General features: G+C 37.7%; 1 protein-coding gene across 8 annotated transcripts in view; it reads left to right on the top strand.

Annotated features, from left to right (window-relative positions):
• Positions 1-20294, top strand: part of DMD (dystrophin) — a 2485149-nt gene that overhangs the window by 1715838 nt on the left and 749017 nt on the right. For all 8 annotated transcript variants that reach the window (XM_082378022.1, XM_082378021.1, XM_082378025.1 and 5 more), the window contains 2 exons: positions 7482-7583; positions 18254-18362. In XM_082378022.1, the coding sequence (XP_082234148.1) occupies positions 7482-7583; positions 18254-18362 (211 nt within the window). The remainder of the gene's footprint in view (positions 1-7481; positions 7584-18253; positions 18363-20294) is intronic.

The following is a 20294-nucleotide window of genomic DNA, read 5'->3' as shown; positions in this document are numbered from 1 at the left end:
TCACACAGTGGTGCCGGGTCAACCCTGGCCTAGAAGCTTCATGGGTCCCAGGAGTTAATGTCTTATAACATAGAGTTTCCAAGATCCTTGAAAGGTACATGCTCAATTACAAGAGTTACTGCACTCAGGGGATCCCCAAAACGATGACTTTCCCTTACACATTTGTAGTTCAAATGTAGAACTCCTAAGCCAGGTGTAATTTACCAGTCTTTTTTTTCTTTTTTTTTTTTTTGCAGAAGCAATGCTGCCTACTAACACATTTGACATTCCAATTTTATCAGGTTTCCAGGGAAAATACAGCTAGAAAGTTCTTTGAAGGTCAAAGTCTGATGCAGAGGGGAAAAAGTTGTTTTTAACACTTTATCCACAATAATCTCTCTCACTTTCATCCATTTTGTAATTAAAGATACTGAAATTAGAGAATTTAAGTAACTTGCCCCAGCTCAGGAATTAATAAGCCTAGAACTCACATGTTCTTATCCCTAGTCTGATTACTTCCAAGAACACTGTAATACATCAAAGCAGGAGTCAGCAAACTATAGTCCAAGGGCCAAATTCAGTCCACTCTGTGTTTTTGTAAATAGTTATTGAAACACAGCCACGCTCATTTGTTTACGTATTGTCTGTGGTTGCTTTTACATGATAGTGCCAGACTCCAGGTATGACAGGAACCGTATGACTCACAACGCCTAAAATATTTGTTGAGCCCTCTCTAAAGTATAACTATAAATTGTTTGACTATGTCTATGTGTCTATATAAGGATGTAAAAGGCAAAATGTCACTTGTGTTTTATCTTTAAAAATATAATTTTTCTGTGTACCTGAAGGTTTTTAGAGTCACAAATGCCAATCCTAACCATTTCTCTAGATCTGCCGTTGGCTAACTTTTTCTGCAAATGGCCAAATAGCAAAGGTTTTAGAATATGTTTTAGGATTTATGGGCCATGTGGTCTTTATTGCAATTAGTCAATTCATGCCAGGGTTGGAATTTAGATAACCAGGCTGAAGAGCCCACACTCTTCACCACTAAGGACTTAGGAACATAGTAAAACCTGGAGAGCACCAGTTTCAATGAATGAGACTGCTTCAAGCAGTGTCCTGTGTTGCTATTAAACCAGATCAGAGATTTAGTCCTCATTTAAGAACTGTATGTATAAAGATTTTTGGAGTAAGTACATTGGGTTTCAGTAAGCAAGTACTTCCCTCCAAACAATGTAGATTTAACAAACCCTCTTGGGAGTCTGCTCATAATTACTGTCTATTCTCTGCGTTCTTTCAGTCTAATCTTAACACAGCAGCCAGAATGATGTGTTAAAAAATAAGTCAGATCATATCACTCCTCTGCTGAAAACCCTCCTATGCTTCCTAATATCACTCAGAATAACAGCCCAAGTCCTCACATAATTGCCCTGCAGGACCTACCCTCCCCCATCTCTCTGGCTTGCTTCCTGCTACCCTCCCCTTGCTCAGTAGACTCCTCTTACACTGGCTTCCTTATACGTGTATTGATCATGCCAGACACACACCTGCCACAGGGCCTTTGCACTTGCTGTTTCCCTTGCATAGATTGTTCTTCCCTGAAATACTGCTTGATTCATTCCCTCACTTCCTCCTAATGTTTACTCAAATGTCACCTTCTCAGTGAGGCTTTTCCCCTGGAGGCACTTTCTCAAATGTCCGCCTCCCATGTTCCCTTAGCTCACACATACACCTCCTATCCCCACTTGATGCTTTGTTTGTTTTGTTTTGTTTTTTTTCACTTTAGCACTTTTCATCCTTGGATGTGCTATAATTTATATTTTATCGTCCATGGTTCCCATTAGAATGTAAACTTCACAAGAACAGAAAAATTTTGTCTGTTTTATTGACTCTTATATATCCAGTATCAAAATAGTATTTAGAACATAATAGGTGCTCTTATATTCAGTATATATTTACTGAATGAATTGATTAGTATGCTGGGGAGAGTTGGGTAAGATTTTGTTTGCCAAAGGCATTCTACTGCCAAAAGGACTTTGAAACCCCATCTTTATGAATGGATGGCTTCTACAGGTGGCTTCTGGATATCAGTCTCATTACCTGATGATCACACCTATGTCCACTCTTTGGTTGGCCTTGAATATTCCGAGTGTGTACCTTAATAGATTCTATCATCTTGACTTCAAAACACTTGCCACTTTAAAAATCAATATGGCATTATATTTTGTATATTTGGACAGATTATTTTTGAAATCCATAAATCTCTAAATCAGAAGAAAACCTCCCTTTGATGGGCTGCCCTTGATTAGCTCAGAATGGAAAGAGAGAACCTGTCATTCTTTGTCGATCAGCTTGGCACGTACTTGACAGGCTGCAGTTACAGTGAAGGAGAGCCGTGTTGCTGTGGTCTAGCAAACCTAATTGTAGATAAATAAAAGAATAGTCACCCAGCATGAGGGAAAAAAGAAAGAAACTCAGCTGCACAATGTTGTGTTTTTCCATCCATCAGCCTTCATTTGTCAGAGTCTGCCTGACAATCTAAGCCAGAGAAGTCAGGCTCTAACACAATATTGATTACGTTTCATTTTTCGTTTCTTGCCACCCTTTTTAGCAAACAGTTTGTATATGGAATGAGAGACAGTGCAGTCAATATATGTGACTAGAGCCCATTTATTTTAAAGGTTTACTTTGTTTTTTCTTCCCAGAAAGCCATATATTTGTTTGCTTGTTTCACTATAACATTGTAATTGTCAGCTCTTGCTGCAGTAACAAATGACCCCCAAATCCCAGTGACTTGCAAGAACAAACATTGATCACTCATTCATGTGTCTGCATATCAGCGGCAGCTTTACTCTACACTATGGGTCAAGTTCAGATTTTCTCATCCTAGGCTGTGGATCTGCTCCAAACGTCTTCTCATTCCAGAACCCAGGCTGAAAGAGCAGCTTCTTTATGATACATTATTCTCTCATGGTGGAAGGCAGGAACTAGAGGTACTAGTGAATCCTGAATTGCCTTTAAAGACCTAGCTCAGAGCTGTCATACAGTCATGTCTGCCCACAGTCCATTGATCCTAGTGAGGCATGTGGTAAAGACCAAAGTCAATGGGGAAGAGAGTGTATTCACCCACCCTTTTTATGTTGTGATATATATATTTTTATGTATATATACACATATATATATATACATACATATTGATATATTCTAAGGTTAGCAATAAGTAAAATGATAGAAATATAAATAAATTTAAAATAATAAAGGAAAACAAGGCAAAATGTATCTCTCTTATATTATCCTTAGCAGCACCAAATTTCTAGTTTAAAAAAAAAAGTGTGCAATCAGTTTAATATTGAATTAGAAATACAGTAGTCAATGAATAAATTCTTAGAGAATGTAAGTGTACATTAATTTGCATATGAATTGCTACTTTCATCCTCAAAGGGGTTGTTCAGTCTTTTTTTTACCACTAACCGTTGCTTAGCTGCTCGTCAGACCAACACCACCAGCAATATTAGTAATGCTGTCTAATAAATAAGACTGAAGGTGCTTAGAGAGTTACTCCATTTTGAAAACCTATCAAGGCTGGATTTTTAAAAAGTACACTGCAGTATTCTCCTAGTATTAATGAAGGGTTATTCCTATTATTACCTATTTAATAAAAATTAAATACTTAAAATTATGCATGAGATTTTAGTGAACTGTCAATACTATGTTGAAAAAAAAAAAACTCTAGTTACATCATAAGGGTCTTAACTCCTGGTGTGCAATCTTACATTACAGGGGATATATTAAGAATAAGGCAGAGGGAAAAACTTAAATGGAAATGTTCTATTATTAGAAGTGAGATTTTTTTGGTTGAAATCCCATGAAGACTTTCTTGTCTGAATGTTCTTTGAAGTTGAACACTTTCTACTTACAAAAAACTGGCCACTATAATTAGCTGTGTTTCCATTTTAGTGGTGACCTCCTTCACCTCATCTTAAATCATATAAAGATGGGAGGCCATTTGTGAGATAAAAGATTTACTCAAACCAATTCTCTGGCCTGGATATCATCAGTTTGGCAATTGTAAAGCCACAAAGAGACACCCTTGGAGCTTTTTAAAAGCTATGTAAGAATTTATTTTCCAGTGGGAAGAGACAGGATTTTCTCTCATTTACACACTGGAAGGATACTATAGAATGTATTGGAGTTAAAGAAGAGGAAAAAAATTAACATGATAGTAAGAGATGTGGCTGCCAGTTTTAGCATGTGCATACACACACACACACACACACACACACATACACGCTATACTCAACAAAGGAGGGATAAAGTGGAGGTTTAGTGATACACACTTCCTGGTAATAATATCAACTCTGCCATTTGCAAGCTACATGACCTTGGACAGTTGACTTAATCTCCCTCAGTTTTAGCATCTGCAAAATTAGATAATACCCTTTCTTTTTTTATAAATTTATTTATTTTTGGCTGTGTTGGGTCTTCGTTGCTGTGCACGGGCTTTCTCTAGTTGCAGCGAGCGGGGGCTACTCTTCGGTGCAGTGCGCGGGCTTCTCATTGCAGTGGCTTCTCGTTGTGGAGCACGGGCTCTAGGCACGCGGGCTTCAGTAGTTGTGGCACGTGGGCTCTAGAGCACAGGCTCAGTAGTTGTGGCACACGGGCTTAGTTGCTCCGCGGCATGTGGGATCTTTCCAGACCAGGGATGGAACCCGTGTCTCCTGCATTGGCAGGTGGATTCTTAACCACTGCGCCACCAGGGAAGTCCCAGATAATACCCTTTTTGTAGGAGTGTAAGTATGAGGAAAAAATGTATGAAACGTACAGTGTTTTGACACATGGTAAAGTTTTAGCAACTCTGGTTTGTTAATATTATTATAGTGACATAATCACTATAGCAGTCACTATAGCAGTTTGTTGATATTTTCAGCACAGCTAATGATTTCAGCAGCTTTTTCTTATCTTTGCGTAGTCATGTGATTTGGCTGGGCTTTTTTGTTTGTTTGCTTGCTTTTCAATTTTTCCATGTCAAGTTTTAATTGCATGGAGGGATATCAAAATTTTTAAATTTGTCTCACACATACTTCCATTTTTTTCATGGTGATGATCAGCTTCTCATAGTGTATTTTTTCACACTAACTTAAGAAAACTATACTAAGGGACATTTTAAGGGAATTTAATTGTATTTACTACAGTTGACCCTTTAAGCAATAAAATTCAACCCTCAATAAGTAACCTATCTTTTAACTAATAAATTCACACTACAAGTAAATGTAGTGAGGTAAATTGTAGAAATTTATCTTCAAAATGGTCTTTCTAAAGTAGTTTATCAAAGGTGCATATCATTAGATATCTAGTTCTCCAAAAAATTGCGAAGGGAAGGTACCCACAAAGAATTAAGAGCTGAACGTGATTTCTCTCACCCATTGCTCTATTTCTGTTAGACCAGGTGTAAATCTTATCCAGGTACTTAAACTCTCCATTATTTCATTAAAGGACGAAGAGATGGCAATAGTGTTGATGAAAGGACATGCTACTAGGAAACATTTCTATAAACGGAAGTGATGTGACTTTGCAATGCTCATTCATCAGAGGACTAAATCTAGGGCAAATTCAGTGGCCTGAAGAGGGAATATTTTACTTTCTGCAGGTGCAAAACATAGACATTTCACATGGCATGCCACCTTTTCCACAGTCCATCTAATAAGCACCACCTTAGAACTTGGAGCTCTAAGTAATATCGGGGCTGCTCTCATGTCAGCATTGCCGCTGTTTCTGTTCATTTGCCAGTGAAACTTTCATGAATTAAAATTTGTGTGTTTATTTCCTGAGGGACTTCCTTGTCATATCAAATGCAGTCTTTTAATCCTGGTTATTTGCCAGTGCCTTCTCAATAGTGGCATCGATTCTTTGTGATCTTTGGAACTATTTATTTGCGATTGAAGACGGGGCAGGGAGAGAAGGGTGTTCGTGCTCGTCATTTGCTGCATACCTGAAACAGTGGTAAAATTATAGATTATTTGTGCTCATTTTCTGAAGGTATAGAATTTACACTGGGTGTACTTATAAATCATTTTTAAAGGAAGAAGGAATTACCCAACCCTCACAAAGTACACTCCGATTTTGAACTTGTTACAATTTTGCAACTTTTTTAAAAAAAATCACATTCAGAACTTTTTATCTATCATAAAGAGTGAATTGATACTTACAATTTTAGGTTTGTTTCTTCCAGAATTATTGTCTCTAAAGGTGATGTGTGTGTGTGTGTGTGTGTGTGTGTGTGTGTTGCACACGTACCCATTTAACACATGGAGTTAGTCTTCATGTTATGGACCCTTTTAACCAAAGTGCCTACCTCCCATTGCTATTTATTATAAGAACTGAAGAAATAATCCTTCTCAAGAGCATGTGATGAGGACTCACAAGTTACAGGGCATCCTACTGTGCCATGTAAGATTGCAGTAATTTGGGTTCAGAGGACACCCTGCTCAGATGAGCTGAGAGAGGACAGGTACAAACACAGTGGATAAAGGAAGCAGTGGCATGAAGACACGTACACATGGCAGTGCTGGGAGGCTACAGGGTAGGAGAGGGAGGAAGAGGGATATGTGTTAATCAGGAGTTGCTATCTGGGGAAGATTGCCCAGGCCCTGACTGACGCCTGACATTGATTAATCGATACGCCATCCTAGTGTTTAACAAGTGTTACATCCAAAAAGTCTTCTGTAATATTTAACTTCACTTCCTTCAGCTTCAATTTATGCACGTTTCTTTTGTCCTCTCTTCAGGAGAGCTAGACAGCACCCAGTAGCAAAGCACTTTATGTTCATATATCTGAAGGGGATTTTTTTTCTTGTGTTGTGTTTTGTTTCGTTTTTTGGTCATACGGTCATTCTTCAATCTTCTCCAGACTAAGGGAAAACACATTTTTAAAGATAATTTAATCATTCCTCAAAAAGCCTATTTAATTTGACTGCTTAATAATTAATAAGCCTTGATACTGTGCTTTAAGTGTTTACTTTTTGGAAAGAAAGTTAATAACTTTGACAATGATGTGGAAAGATTTATTTGGTTTCTATTTCAAAACAAAATTTTGGAACCAGAGTCCCGAGAAGAATCCTGTTAAAATAAGAGGTTTGTGGAGTAAAATGGACATTAGGATTACTGAGATTATTGAAGCTAACAATAATATATATCCACATTAATCATATTCATAGATCATACTTCTCGCTATTGCATTCTACTTTTTGGAAAAATATAAAGTGTCTCTGTTTCTATATAATAGTATTATGACATAAGAAGATTTGGGATAAATTTTTTAAACTTTGGTGTGTTTCACAAAGACCTCCGTTTGTTTTCTCTGCACTGAAAACTACTTTGTGCCCCTATGTACTGTGCAGAAATTGACCTGCAATACATGTGGACTCTCCAAGGGTATATTTAAATTTAGTAATTTTATTGCTAACTGTGAAGTTAATCTGCACTGTATGTGCTCTTTTCCCCAGGAAACTGAAGTAGCAGTTCAAGCTAAACAGCCGGATGTGGAAGGGATTTTGTCTAAAGGGCAGCATTTGTACAAGGAAAAACCAGCCACTCAGCCCGTGAAGGTAATGAAGCAGCCTCTAGCAATATCCATTACCTCATAATGGGTTATGCTTCCCCTGTTGTACATTTGCCATTGACATGGTCTATTTATTATCGATGAAATAACTTGTAAAGAAATATTGGCCATCCTGCAATAGCAGAGGCAGAGCTATCTTTTTGATCAACATATCCTATTTATGTATTGTGATCTTAAGGCTATTAACGAGTCATTGCATTAAAGGACTCATTTCTGTCCTGGTGCGCTGCCATCAATACAAAAAATAGTCCCACCTTCAAGGTAGATTAAATTCTTTGAGGCTCTGTTGCTTTGCTTGCCAGCCTTGATGCTTTTCATGTCGTTTGGCTTAATTCAAATCAAGCTACGGCATCATACTGTCTGTCTCCAGCAGCTGTAAAGAATCACAATATGGTCCATGACCTTTCTTTTCTCTGTTGCTCTTTCTTATGAAAGAGGAAAATCGGCATTCGGGCTTCAGTACTTTATTGGGTCAAGAATTTTTAGTGGAATGTCATGTAATTGCTTCTCTCTTCAGTAAAAAGCTGGCCAGGGAGAAAGCTTTCTACTTCTTTCCTTTCCCCATGTGCATTTTGAAGTCTAGGACACATTTATTCACAGGGCTATTACATGAGGAGAGAAACGGAAGACCAGTTCAGTTTTCAAAAAATAGCTAATCAATGGCTTCCACTTGCTAATGAGAGTCCAGTGATAAATAGACGTTAGGTATAGGTCACCTTATTTTCTGTACCTGACCAAAATTATAATGGCTCCCATTATGATGAAGGTTCCTAAGAGCCTGTAATGGTGGCTGTTTATTGATCAGTCCTGGTTTCTCTAGCTACTGTTGCAGGCTGAGATTTAGTGGGCCTCACCCTCATGTTTAAAACTGCTCTAAAACAGTGCAGGTCAATAACCTCATTATACAGAACTAGTTTGTCCTTGCAAATAACATTACCATGACTTACACTGTGTCGCTTCATTTCTAGAAGCTTGTTTGTTTTCCTTACAGCTTACAAGAGGCTTTTTCTTAGGTAAATTTAAAGTTTTAGCCTAAACGCAATGTCCAAACACCAGGTGGCGAAAGGCACAGATTTCCTCTGTAGGTATCGATAGACATTTATACAGGAATACATTGTCCCCACTCCTAACATCCCCCCAAAATAATTTGCATCCAGTCTAGGCCTGGTATGATAATTTTCATAAAGTAGCAATGTGTACAGTATTTAGATTGGAGAGCTAGAAAAGGTCCTGAAAGCAGCAAATTTCAGGGTTTCTTTTGATGCTCTAGAGAAAGCCAGTCCCCAAGCAGACACCTTTCTTGATTAACAGAGTGACTTTCATAGCAAGCAATGAGACGGACCAATGGACCATTTTGTAGGTCTGCTCTGCCTACTCTTGTTTGATCCTCAAAGACTTTATGCAGGATTTGGCATAATCGTTACAGATTACAGACATGCATTTCAATTGGCTTTTGCTTTAGTGCCTTTATAAAAAAACAGAGGGAAAGCCTTAATTGAAAGTCAACGAGAAGATTTTTGTTTTCATTGTATGTAAACAATCCAAGCAGTTGAAGCTAGTTTATCATACCCTCAACTCCTGGGCCACTGTGAGATCGGAGCTGGGATCCCCCATGTCTGAGCCTATCTAATTTCTATTGTAGCATTAGTGACATAAGAGGGGAATTACCTTTCTCAAATGAAAGCGAGAGCAAGGAGGTGTTCACGTCCTTCACTTTCATATCCCTTGAAACCACTGTGTAGAGACAGCCCTCTTCTTTCTTTTCTCTTTCCCTCCTTCCCCATGTCCTCTCAAATCAGTTCATTGGGGAGAAGCACAGCTTAAGTGAAAACTCATTCCTGCTCTACCATTTACCCCTCAAGTTTAGAGAGGAATCACCATATGAGGTTCACAGTGGCAAAAGGGCAAGGTTGATTTGGGAGATCAGGAGTGTGGAGAAATAGATTATTCACGTGCAGCTTTTGATAAGGGCCATGACCTTGGAAACACTTGAAGATTAGCCGGGGCTTGTGGTGGCCTAAAACTCTAGAGGCTCAAAGACTACCTCATCGTTCAAAACGTGGAACCCAGCAATACAAGGTAGAAAGCTATGGGGACTGTTTAAACCTCTGCATGGATCAAAGACTTCTTTTTAAAGATTAGGGATGATTTTTCTAAAGGGTGAGCCATTGCTCTGATAGTACATAAACAAAGCCTGTTTTAAACTTTGACTTCATATATCAAAATTTTAAAATTTTGCCCTTCCTAATGCCTTTCCTCCTTAACTTTGAGGTTTCTCACTCCTTAATAGAAGGGAAAAGGGTACAAGTAGCCTGCAGTACATTTTCATGATAGAAGTTTGGGTTTTGTTTTGGGGAGGAGGTACATTTAGAAACTGTAACAATTATAAAGAAGATGGTGATAGTCTTTAAAAAGAAAATGAAAATCCCTCATGGTGTATGTATAAGATCCAGTATCTAAATGGATAATTAGTATGTCCACCACTTGGAGAGATTCTAGTTAAGGACACATCAGAAAATGATTCTGTTTCTTAGAAAATTGACTGTCTATTGGCACCTCCACATTCCGCATCAGACAAGCTGTCTGCTTACCTCCTACGCTCATCTCCCAAGCTGAGTCCTGTTTGGGAGCTGGGCTCATCCCTGTTCAGTTTTTTTCCCTTTTTCTTAACTTTATCAACTTCTCTAGGATTTCTTTAATTTCCAAAGATGGTAAATTTTTAGTTTCTTTTTTTGTCATCCCTAACTAAACGTCTTCCTTATTTTCTTTGAGGACTTCCTGATAAAGATCAAACGTATATTATGAGACAGGTCTACTCATGGCATAAATATAGCACTAGATCTCTAATGCAAAATTACTGGAAAAATCTTAGAATAATATGATTGAAGAAATAAGCATCTTTGTTTTGCTTTCTGTCTCTTATCTCTCTCTCCCCCCTACACACGCGCACGCACACATACTTTTATTTCATTTGATTTGTACATTGTTCCTTCATCTTAACTTCAGAAGTTGTTGAAGATTGGTTGGATAAGTTCAATAAATTGTTTAACATTTTGCTTAAGTTATACTTTTGGTAATAATATTTTATGATAATACTGTTAATCATTTTAATGTGTTCCATTTTCCACAGAGTAATGAGTAGGTCCCTCAATAGCACCAAATTTAGCAGTTACAAAGCAACAAAAACAACTTCCATCAGTAGCAACAATATCCACAGCTACAAAAAAAAGCCATTTGTTATTTGATTTAAAAAAATGTTAACTCTCTTTTGGACTTAAGCATTTAGATAACATTTTCTTCTATTTGTACTTATTCTTTAACTTAATTTGGAACACTACTCTTTCTGTTAAAAATTTTAAAATGTGTGTATATATTTTGAAATACTTATATCACCTTCCATTATTAGAACTGAGAACATTAACAGAATTTAAAATGTCTTAGTAACTTGGTAAAGTGATAAGATCACACCAGCTGGTTTGCTTTGCTAACTTTTTAGATTATCCAAAAAAAATCTTAACATGAATCTAATAATATATTTTATTACTGCTCTTGTTTTTTTTTAAATATAAGAAAAAAATAAGGTGTTTAGAGCTTTCTATATTTGGCTAAAGGGCTCCACCCCAACCTTTAACACAAAAATAATTACTGTAAACAAATGGTCAAGAGGCCAATTATGATCTTCCAGGCATCATTTCCTCCAATATAAGCTGCAAAATGACAGCATCATTAGTCATTTTCAATTATAGTCAGTCAAAACCAGGGGTGTTTCATTTTCCCAGCTGTTTTGTTGTTAATTAACTAGATTAAGCTGTTTTTTTTTTTTTCTCCTGAGTTTGTTCTACTGCCAACATCAACATCTTAACATTTCTAAAAACTTCTTTGGGTTTATTTATTTATTTTTTTGCCTGATAATTTAAAATATATCACTCACAACAGATGTGCATCTCAAAATTTGTGTATGGTATAGCAGGTCAAGTGGTATCTTGTTGGTCACATGTTGCCCAATTAGATATTACGGTTATAACAATATTTGGATTTTACAAATCATCTATCAGGCATATGGTCTCATTTACCTGGTGCAACTTTTTTTTGATAACATCAGAATCAATAGCAAGATAACAGATATGAGTTTGTCCCCCCAAATGAACAGATCCATTTTGACTGACTTATTTGATAAACACAATTTCCATGTCAATGATAATAGAAGCAGTTCAGAGAAGAATTACAGAGCGTAACAGTATTAGAGAAATTTTATAATTTATTAATACATAAGTAGGAGAATTTCATTTTTTAATGCAAATTAGCTTCACAACTGAGTAAAATGTCTTGACTATGAGAGGTTGAATAAATGGTTATCACTTATGCTTGAATATAAGGAGAGCCCCACTTTCCAACTGAGAAGATAAAATTTATAATAAATTTTTGAGCAACTGATAGAACCATTTAAGAATGTGGATGAGATTGTCAAATGCCTAATTATATTTAATTTCTTAATTGATTAGCACTTCCATATTTGAAATCTCACATTTTATAAAATAACATACTAATTAGGAATGTTGCTTTTGCCACATTTGTATTTTATGGAAAGAGTTCATTCATAGATATATATTCCAGAACTCTAGAGCTTACTGTCTTCCTTCTAAGTGATTTGCAGTATGGCAGTGTTTGGATCCCCATATGGTGCTGTTAAACCTCTGTCCAAAGACAACTAGGAAGATAACTATAATAAAAAAAATTAGGATTATTTAGCTTACTGTAGCAAAGGAGAAAGCCCTCAAGAGAGACTGTGGGGCATCTCAGTTAGAGGGCATTGGCAAGAGCTGGCTGAATGATTCTAAAGAGGAATTAGGAAGGAGGAAGCCATTTTGGATTAGATGCTTTCAAGAAATGGAGTCAATGTGGTGATCAGGTATCTAACAACTTTTATCTAGAAGGTGAAAGGATTAAAGCAGGGCAGAGCTGTCACTGTTAAAGAAGTAGCAGTGCCTCATATTCATCACTTTTGTGGTGGCAGAGTGGCCTTGTCTCTGTCTAGTTTATTTTCTGTGACTGTTTTTTTATGTTCACTTGGGACCATCACACCTAGCTAGCTGCCAGTTACCAGAAGGACCATTTTTCACTTCCTCAATGTTATCACTGGAATATTTATCCCTAACTTCGGTGCCCATTCCCAAAATATTAGGAGAGATAATCTTTTCATTTTTCTTAGATGTGAATTATTTACACCCCATCAGAATAACTTATTGTTTTGCTTTTTAAAACTATCTTTAAAAGACTTGTTTACAATGACCTTCACCACTGGTGTGAGGTTATACCCTAGGAATAATTGCTACTGGTTTATCAATTTTTTCACTTCCTTTTTTTTTTTAATTAACCAGTTCTGGCAGATGACTAATATAAGCATCCCAAATTCATATTTCTTGAGATTATTTCAGGCTACTGTGCAACTTTGTTGTTCAAAATAAAACAATTGAAACCCAAAAGACATTATAAGCTAATATGAACTGACTCTTTTGTGAGGAACTATTTTGGGGAAAAGTCAATTTAGACTTACTCAGTAGTTCGTGCTGGAACTGGACAAGCATTTTAGAGTTTTGAATTTCACCCCTGGTCCTCAGTTGTATTAATTGCATTCATAGAGACATACATGGAGACATAGATGTTTCAATTACAATATTCACATGCACGTCTGTGTATATAAAGCCACAGGTGGATTCATTTATTTATGTAGCAGATATTAATATCATGCCAAACATTGACACAAGAGAAAAATATAAGATTTTAAAATTTTGAAATCCCAAATTCACGTAGTTTAGAATTATATTACATTTTAAATTTAAAAGGGAAACCTATATTCAGAAATAATTTTTCTTGTAATTTCTGCTCTTCATAAAGAAGAAACTTCACATTGTTTGATATAAGAGTCTTAACATTTAATGACTAACTCCAAGTAAATTATATACAACGGAAAGCAATGCTCAGGTGCAAATGCCCGCTATAATGAAATTAGTTTTGCCCTTTTAAAAAATGATCTCAGAGTTTCTCCTTTTCAGTAAAACGAATCCACTATGACTGTTGAGTTTTGAGCTCTTGTGAAGAAAGCCTGGGATCTGCAGTTTGCTTAGCTTATTCAAAGTTTGAAAACTCTAGAAATCTAATCAAGAGTAGGACTTGCTAACTATTATTCCACTAATTTTATATTTAAAGATGTTGGAATTTAGATATACATTTGATTCCCTTAAATTTGGTTAAAGGTTATTAACATGATTAGCAAATTACATTTTACAGATTTTTATGAGCACAGCTTAAAGTTTATTATGTGAAGAATGCTGCATTAGCTGCTGCAGCCAAACATTTTTTGCTACCCAAAGGAACTTTACAGCCTAATAGAAAAGATGAGAGAATAAAAAATCAGGGCACATGCCAGAGAACCAAAAAGCAAAACAAAACCAAACAAAAAAGAACTTCCATAATATATAAATAATCAATTTCAACTCTAAAGTACACCAGGTACTTGAAGAAGTTGTAAGGGTGTTTTTGTGACCAGCTGAATCAAAATCTATAGCCATTTTATGTGATGTTGTTTGCTAATAATTATGAAAGATTGGGAAACATACACTTCTGAGCTTCTTGCATTTTTGACACTTTGCAGTATCCTCAGATGTTTGTGGTACATTGGGGGTTCTACTTAATTTTTAAAAGCTCTACATCTGAAATTATATGGATATTTCATTTAACCATCTGGAAATAACAATGGGCAAGATAACATTCTAATAAATGAATAGACCATTCTGAGTTTTATGTATTAATAAAAGGGAATTGAATATATAAACATGTTATTTTCAGGATAGCCTAAACCAAATCTTTTAAGTGTTGAAATATTTTCATTTTAACTATTTTAATGAAAACTTTCATTGATTGTCTTCTGTTTTGCTTCATTAAGCGGTGCATAATAGCTAACCAACAATTTTACAGTACTTTACAGTTTGCAGAGTTCTTTTCATGTAAAATATCTCATTTAGTTTCTCCAACAAAACTATGGGTTAGGTGGTAGTGTTATATCCACATTTCAAGGATAATGAATTTGAGTGACCTACCTGATTTGCCAGTGATCACACAACCAGTAGTAATGAGTTAGGACTGGAATCCAGGATTTCTGATTCTAAAACACAGTGTAATTTAAATTTTTCTTAATTTTCAGGGTCATCATTGTAAGCATCGATTATTGTTCTGTTTCATTGTACAGTTATTGATGCCAAAAACTTGGCCTCTATGCACTGGTGCCTCCTAATTGAATCGCAGAGACAGAGTTTGGGGTGAAGTAGAAAAGATTAGCTTTATTGCTTTGCCAGGCAAAGGGGGGGGATACAGTGGGCTCATGCCCTTCAAAACTGTGTGTCCCAACCTGGGAGAATTTGGTGAGGAGTTTTATAGCAGTGGCTCAAGGGCGGGGTTGCTGATAAGGATCTGGGTGTGTGCAGGGCCTGCATTCCTTTAATCTGGCCTCAGGGGGTCTCCTGATGAGCTCCTGTGGTTCTTGAGGTTATCAAACTGTGACCTTCTCTCTGGAGTGAACAGTGCTTCATCAAGTAGTTAACATCTTCCATTTGTTAGGGGTTTTAGTTCTGCAAAAGAGCTCAAAGATATTGTTATGTGTATCCCTTGAGGTGGAACCAGGATCCTGCCCCAAGGCTGCACTATTGTTCCTTGACTGCTCCTCCTTTGTCTCCACATCCCCTCCCTTCCCTGATTAGCAACTGTTCCAACCTGCCCTTTGGAACTCAGGGAAGGTCACGAAGGCTGAATGAAGCCTATTTCTTACAAACAAGAAATGGGGGGGGCTTCCCTGGTGGCGCAGTGGTCGAGAATCTGCCTGCCAATGCAGGGGACACGGGTTCGAGCCCTGGTCTGGGAAGATCCCACATACCGCGGAGCAACTAGGCCCGTGAGCCACAATTACTGAGCCTGCGTGTCTGGAGCCTGTGCTCCGCAACAAGAGAGGCCACGTTAGTGAGAGAGGCCCGCGCACCGCGATGAAGAGTGGCCCCCACTCGCCGCAACTGGAGAAAGCCCTCGCACAGAAACGAAGACCCAACACAGCCAAAAATAAATAAATAAATAAATAAACCCAAAAGTTAAAAAAAAAATTTATTAAAAAAAAAAAGAAATGGGGGACACAGAAAGACTTTTGTGTCCAGGAGCCCCGCAGGGTCCTGCTCAATTTCATTATGTGCATGGAAAATGAAGTTCAGTACTGATCACTGTTGGTTCAGCTGAGACCCAGATGAAGTAATTTTCTTTCAGAAGCCAGGTTGTAAGATAAATACTTTAAATATTAGAATCTAACTCGATGCAGTGAGATGCTTACACCATGAGAAGAAAGTGAAACCTAAGCCAACTGTAGAAACAGCAAATTCCCATCTCTCCTCACCCACTCACTATGGGACCATATGTTTATTGAGTGGAAGAGTGGGCAGATCTCAGCAGTATATAAATCAGTCTCTAATCTCCCTCTCCCTCTCCCTCTCCCTCTCCCTCTCCCTCTCCCTCTCCCTCTCCCTCTCCCTCTCCCTCTCCCTCTCCCTCTCCCTCTCCCTCTCCCCCTCCTGGCATATATAGGTGACTTCCTATAGGTTAAATGATATATGATGAGACTTCACTATCTGCTGCACTCTTATCCCTTCAATAAGTGACCAAGATCATGACATTTTCTAGTTATCTACTTTTACATTTATTGTCTCTTCCCTATTATCTATTGCTATTTTGTTGCTTTTTTTGTTTTAAACTTCTAGTTCCTCTTAATATTCTGTCCCTGTGAACTCACTGCAACTTTGCAGGGGAATCAAAAGACCGAATATATATATATATATATTAATTCACTAATCTTTGATAATATTTAATTCTCAGTGTTTAGCTTGATGTCAGAATGGAAAAATATCTTCCGCATGTCATGACTTTCAGTGGTGGTTTTCCTCACTGATCAGAGGCATTTTTTGTTTACTTTTGGATTCAAGGCTTATGTTTTAATAAATGAAAAGAGTTATATTCATTGATGTGATAGTAAATGTTTAACAGCATACACTCTGGGAGAAGAAATTAAAAGCCCTGATTTGACATGATCTCAGACACAATAGAATAAATAACCTTAAGAGCATAGATGATAGTTAAAATAGGAAGTGATGACTTTTTAGTATTTATTCCCGTGGCAGCTTTTCTTAAGTGGGATTCCTCAAGAAAATTAAATCCTATAGAAAATGATTTAAGGACCTATTTTCTTATTTTTGTCAAGGATGGTGCATATCTAGTCCATTGTAGATGCTTAGGTAACTTATTACTTATAATGGACACCTTAGGCCTTGGTCCTGGGCAATCAGCATCAGCACCAGCTGTACAATTGTTAGGAATGTAAATTCTTGGGCCCCACTGAAGACCTCTTCAATCTAGAGCTCTGGGGCTGAGAGCCAGCAATCAGTGTTTTAACAAGACCTCCAGGTGATTCTGATGGTCCCAAAGTATGCGAAACACTGCTCTGGGGTATAAGGATAAACTCCCCCCCCAATCCATTGAGAAAGTTTGCCCTACGACCTCTGAGTCCTCTGCTTCCAGCTAATGGAAAAGGAAAGAATGGGTGCAGAAACCTCACTCATTTTTTAAAAGGGTCAGCCTAGAACTGACAGATATTACCTCTGCTCCCATTCTACTGGCAGTAAGTAATCTTATGGTTACCCAGTGGTGCGCTGGAAGCAGCGTGTATCTGCTCATGAGGGTCTATTAGCAAATTTTCAGGCATTTTGTGAGCTACTTGACATTCTCTTGGTAAAATTGGCTATAGTGGGAGTATTTACACCACAGAAATTAGAAAACACTAAAATTAGTTTTTTCCCCCAGAGAGCCAATTGTTAACATATACCAACACATCACGGACCATATACGGGCTTGGCTGACTCTACTGGGAGCTCTGCAGCTATAATGACCCTCAAAATGGTCCTGCTTTGAACCAAATTGGCTGAGCCTTTATACTCTCACCTTGATCAGTCCTTGAATGAGGGCTACCCTGGGAAGGGCATGCCCTGGGGCAAGGCAGATCTCTGCAGCTGAGACAGTCCCTAAAGGGACTGACAACTGAAGGGTGTCTACTGAAATCTTCTTCACCATTTGGGACAAGAGTCCTTCCTTAAAGTAGACTCTGAGAGGCTTATCCCCATGTGTACCACAGCCCCTCTCTCCAAGACTTGCTAATAGGATTGATCTGGGGTGAGTGAGGGCAGTAAGATATTTTTAATGTTCTCTGGAAAATTCTTGTATGTAGCCACATCAGATACTTTTTAAAAGAGTAAAGCCAATTGCTTAGATGACACTGTTTTTTTTGTTTATTTGTTTTGCTTTCAGTAATGTTTGCGCTCTACTTCCTTTAAGTGAAATTGCATCTGGAGCAGCAGCCTGTATGCAGCAAACAATTGATAAAAATTTGTAGTGTGGTGGTTGGCTAAAATAATTAAAATACCTTTGAAAGGAATTCCACCCAGAAAAGTTACTTTAGAAATAAAATACTATAGACATACAGTAATGTATTCACAAGATAAATTAATAGCTTCATGAATTAAGTTACTTCAAGATGTTAATCAAATAAATAACATGTGTGCTTTTCTATTAAAGAAGAAGTTAGAAGACCTGAGCTCAGAGTGGAAGGCGGTAACCCATTTACTTCAAGAGCTGAGGACAAAGTGGCCTGGCCCTACCCCTGGACTCACCACTGCTGGAGCTTGTAAGTATGCTGGATCACATTCTCTGTGGCTGTAAACACTTGCTCAAAAGCACAACAGTGAGATGATCCCTGGGTAAAAGGGAAAATGTGTTGCAATTCTGAAAATAGGAATACACTTGTATTATTTACTCAGCAAAATGTCTTAGAGTAGGTTCCTTAGAAATAGACTGATTCAGAGTATGGAATGCCAAAAGTATATTGGGGTGTGTTCTCCAGAGATGCACCTACAATGAAGAAAGGTCCATGGCAGCGACAGCAGAAGAGGCTGAAGGGTGATTTGACTGCAGCAGAGGCCTCAGCCAAACTCCACAGGAGCCTTAGAGCTGGGCTGGCTCTGCAGAGCTGTCCTGGATTGTAGGAGAGGGCCTGGCCTTTGTATTCCCGAACTAGGCAGTCATTGCCCAGGGGCTGCCCGCTGGGAGGAAAGGGAGATCTTAGAAGATTCTTCTGGGGCCAATGGCAATTCCAAGTAAGGAATACCATCAACAACCAGTACTCCCAGTAGCAGGGATGGGTGTGTTGTCCCTGAAGAAGGAATCAGGGTAGAGCTCCAGAGTAGCCTCCAAGACTAAATATGTGAGGATTCCATCTCAACAAATCCTATATCCTTTAGATAATCTTCTTCAAATATGCCTACACAAATTCCTGAAGCCACAGAAACACACACACTCCTCCTAGCACTTCACCCTTGTCCCATTTACAAGCAATCTTAAGAGCGCTTCCATTTTTAGTTTAAGAAAAAGAAAAATGGACCGTGGCTACCACAGTAGACTTGGGAGAGGAATGTTTCTTCATTTAGCTATAGTCTTAACTTTTGTTTTTATTGCGTATTTTCAGTCTATTTTATTTCACTTTCTATTCATTTGTTAGTAGAAGGTATGCATAAAATCTCATGGCAATGTTAAGGCTGGCTTTGAATCTCATGGGCAAGGAGCTAGAAAACTTCTCTGCTGTACCAATTCTATAATTAAGCAGAACTAAAAAAACATCTTTGGTTGTTTTTTTCTGTTACTGTTTTTTGCTTCCGTTTTTTTTTTTTTTTTTTTTTTTGGTCAATCTGGGACACCACAATTGCTATATCAGGGTTTATATTCAACTAATTATATCAGGTTTATTTCTTTTTACAACCTGTAATTTTTGGTTCCCTCAGCACATATGCATAGTTTGTCCCTATATAATCATTTATTGGTATTTGTTCTCTAGCTTTCTCCTGTATGTTCAGCCTCAGACTCTCTAACTCTGTAACGAGATTGGGTTCCGATGATTTGTTTGTAAGTTTGTTGAACTCTGAACATAATTATGGGTTTATGCCCCTATTTAAGCTACTATCATGTGGTTGGAAGGTTCCAAAGGCAGGGCACAGAAATCTGTTTAACCTGTAAAGTACCTAGATGTGACAATAATATTTCTAATGCAGAATAGATTCAAAGTTCCAGTTTCGGTTTCCAGAAACATATTTAATTCATCCATTTAATAAATATTTATTGAATAACTTCTATGTATTGAACATCATGCTAGGTGCTGAGGATGCAGCACAGAATAAGTTAAGGTCCCTCCCTTCATGAAACACATATAGTTGACCCTTGAACAACATGGGTTTGAACTGTGTGGGTCCACTTATGTGCAGAATTTTTTCAATAGTAAATACTACAGCACTACATGATCCACAGTTGGTTGAATCTGTGCATGTGGACATGGATACAGAGAGCAGACTAAGTTATCCATGGATTTTCGACTGCAGTAAGTCGGCGGCGCTAACCTCAGTGTTGATCAAGGGTCAACTGTACTCTGGTTGGAAGAGAAAGATGATGAGCTAATAAAGAAGAAAACAGATACTGTCTCGATATTGTTCAGAGTTATATAGTCCAAAGATTGATATCAAATGGACACTTGTTAGAAATGCAGAATCTCAGGCCTCACCTCAGACCCACT

Source organism: Balaenoptera borealis (assembly GCF_965194805.1).
Source record: "Balaenoptera borealis genome assembly, chromosome: X".
In the NCBI taxonomy this organism is placed as follows: Eukaryota; Metazoa; Chordata; class Mammalia; order Artiodactyla; family Balaenopteridae; genus Balaenoptera; species Balaenoptera borealis.
Note: the sequence above shows the minus strand (reverse complement) of the source record. Positions and strands in the feature narration are given on the sequence as shown.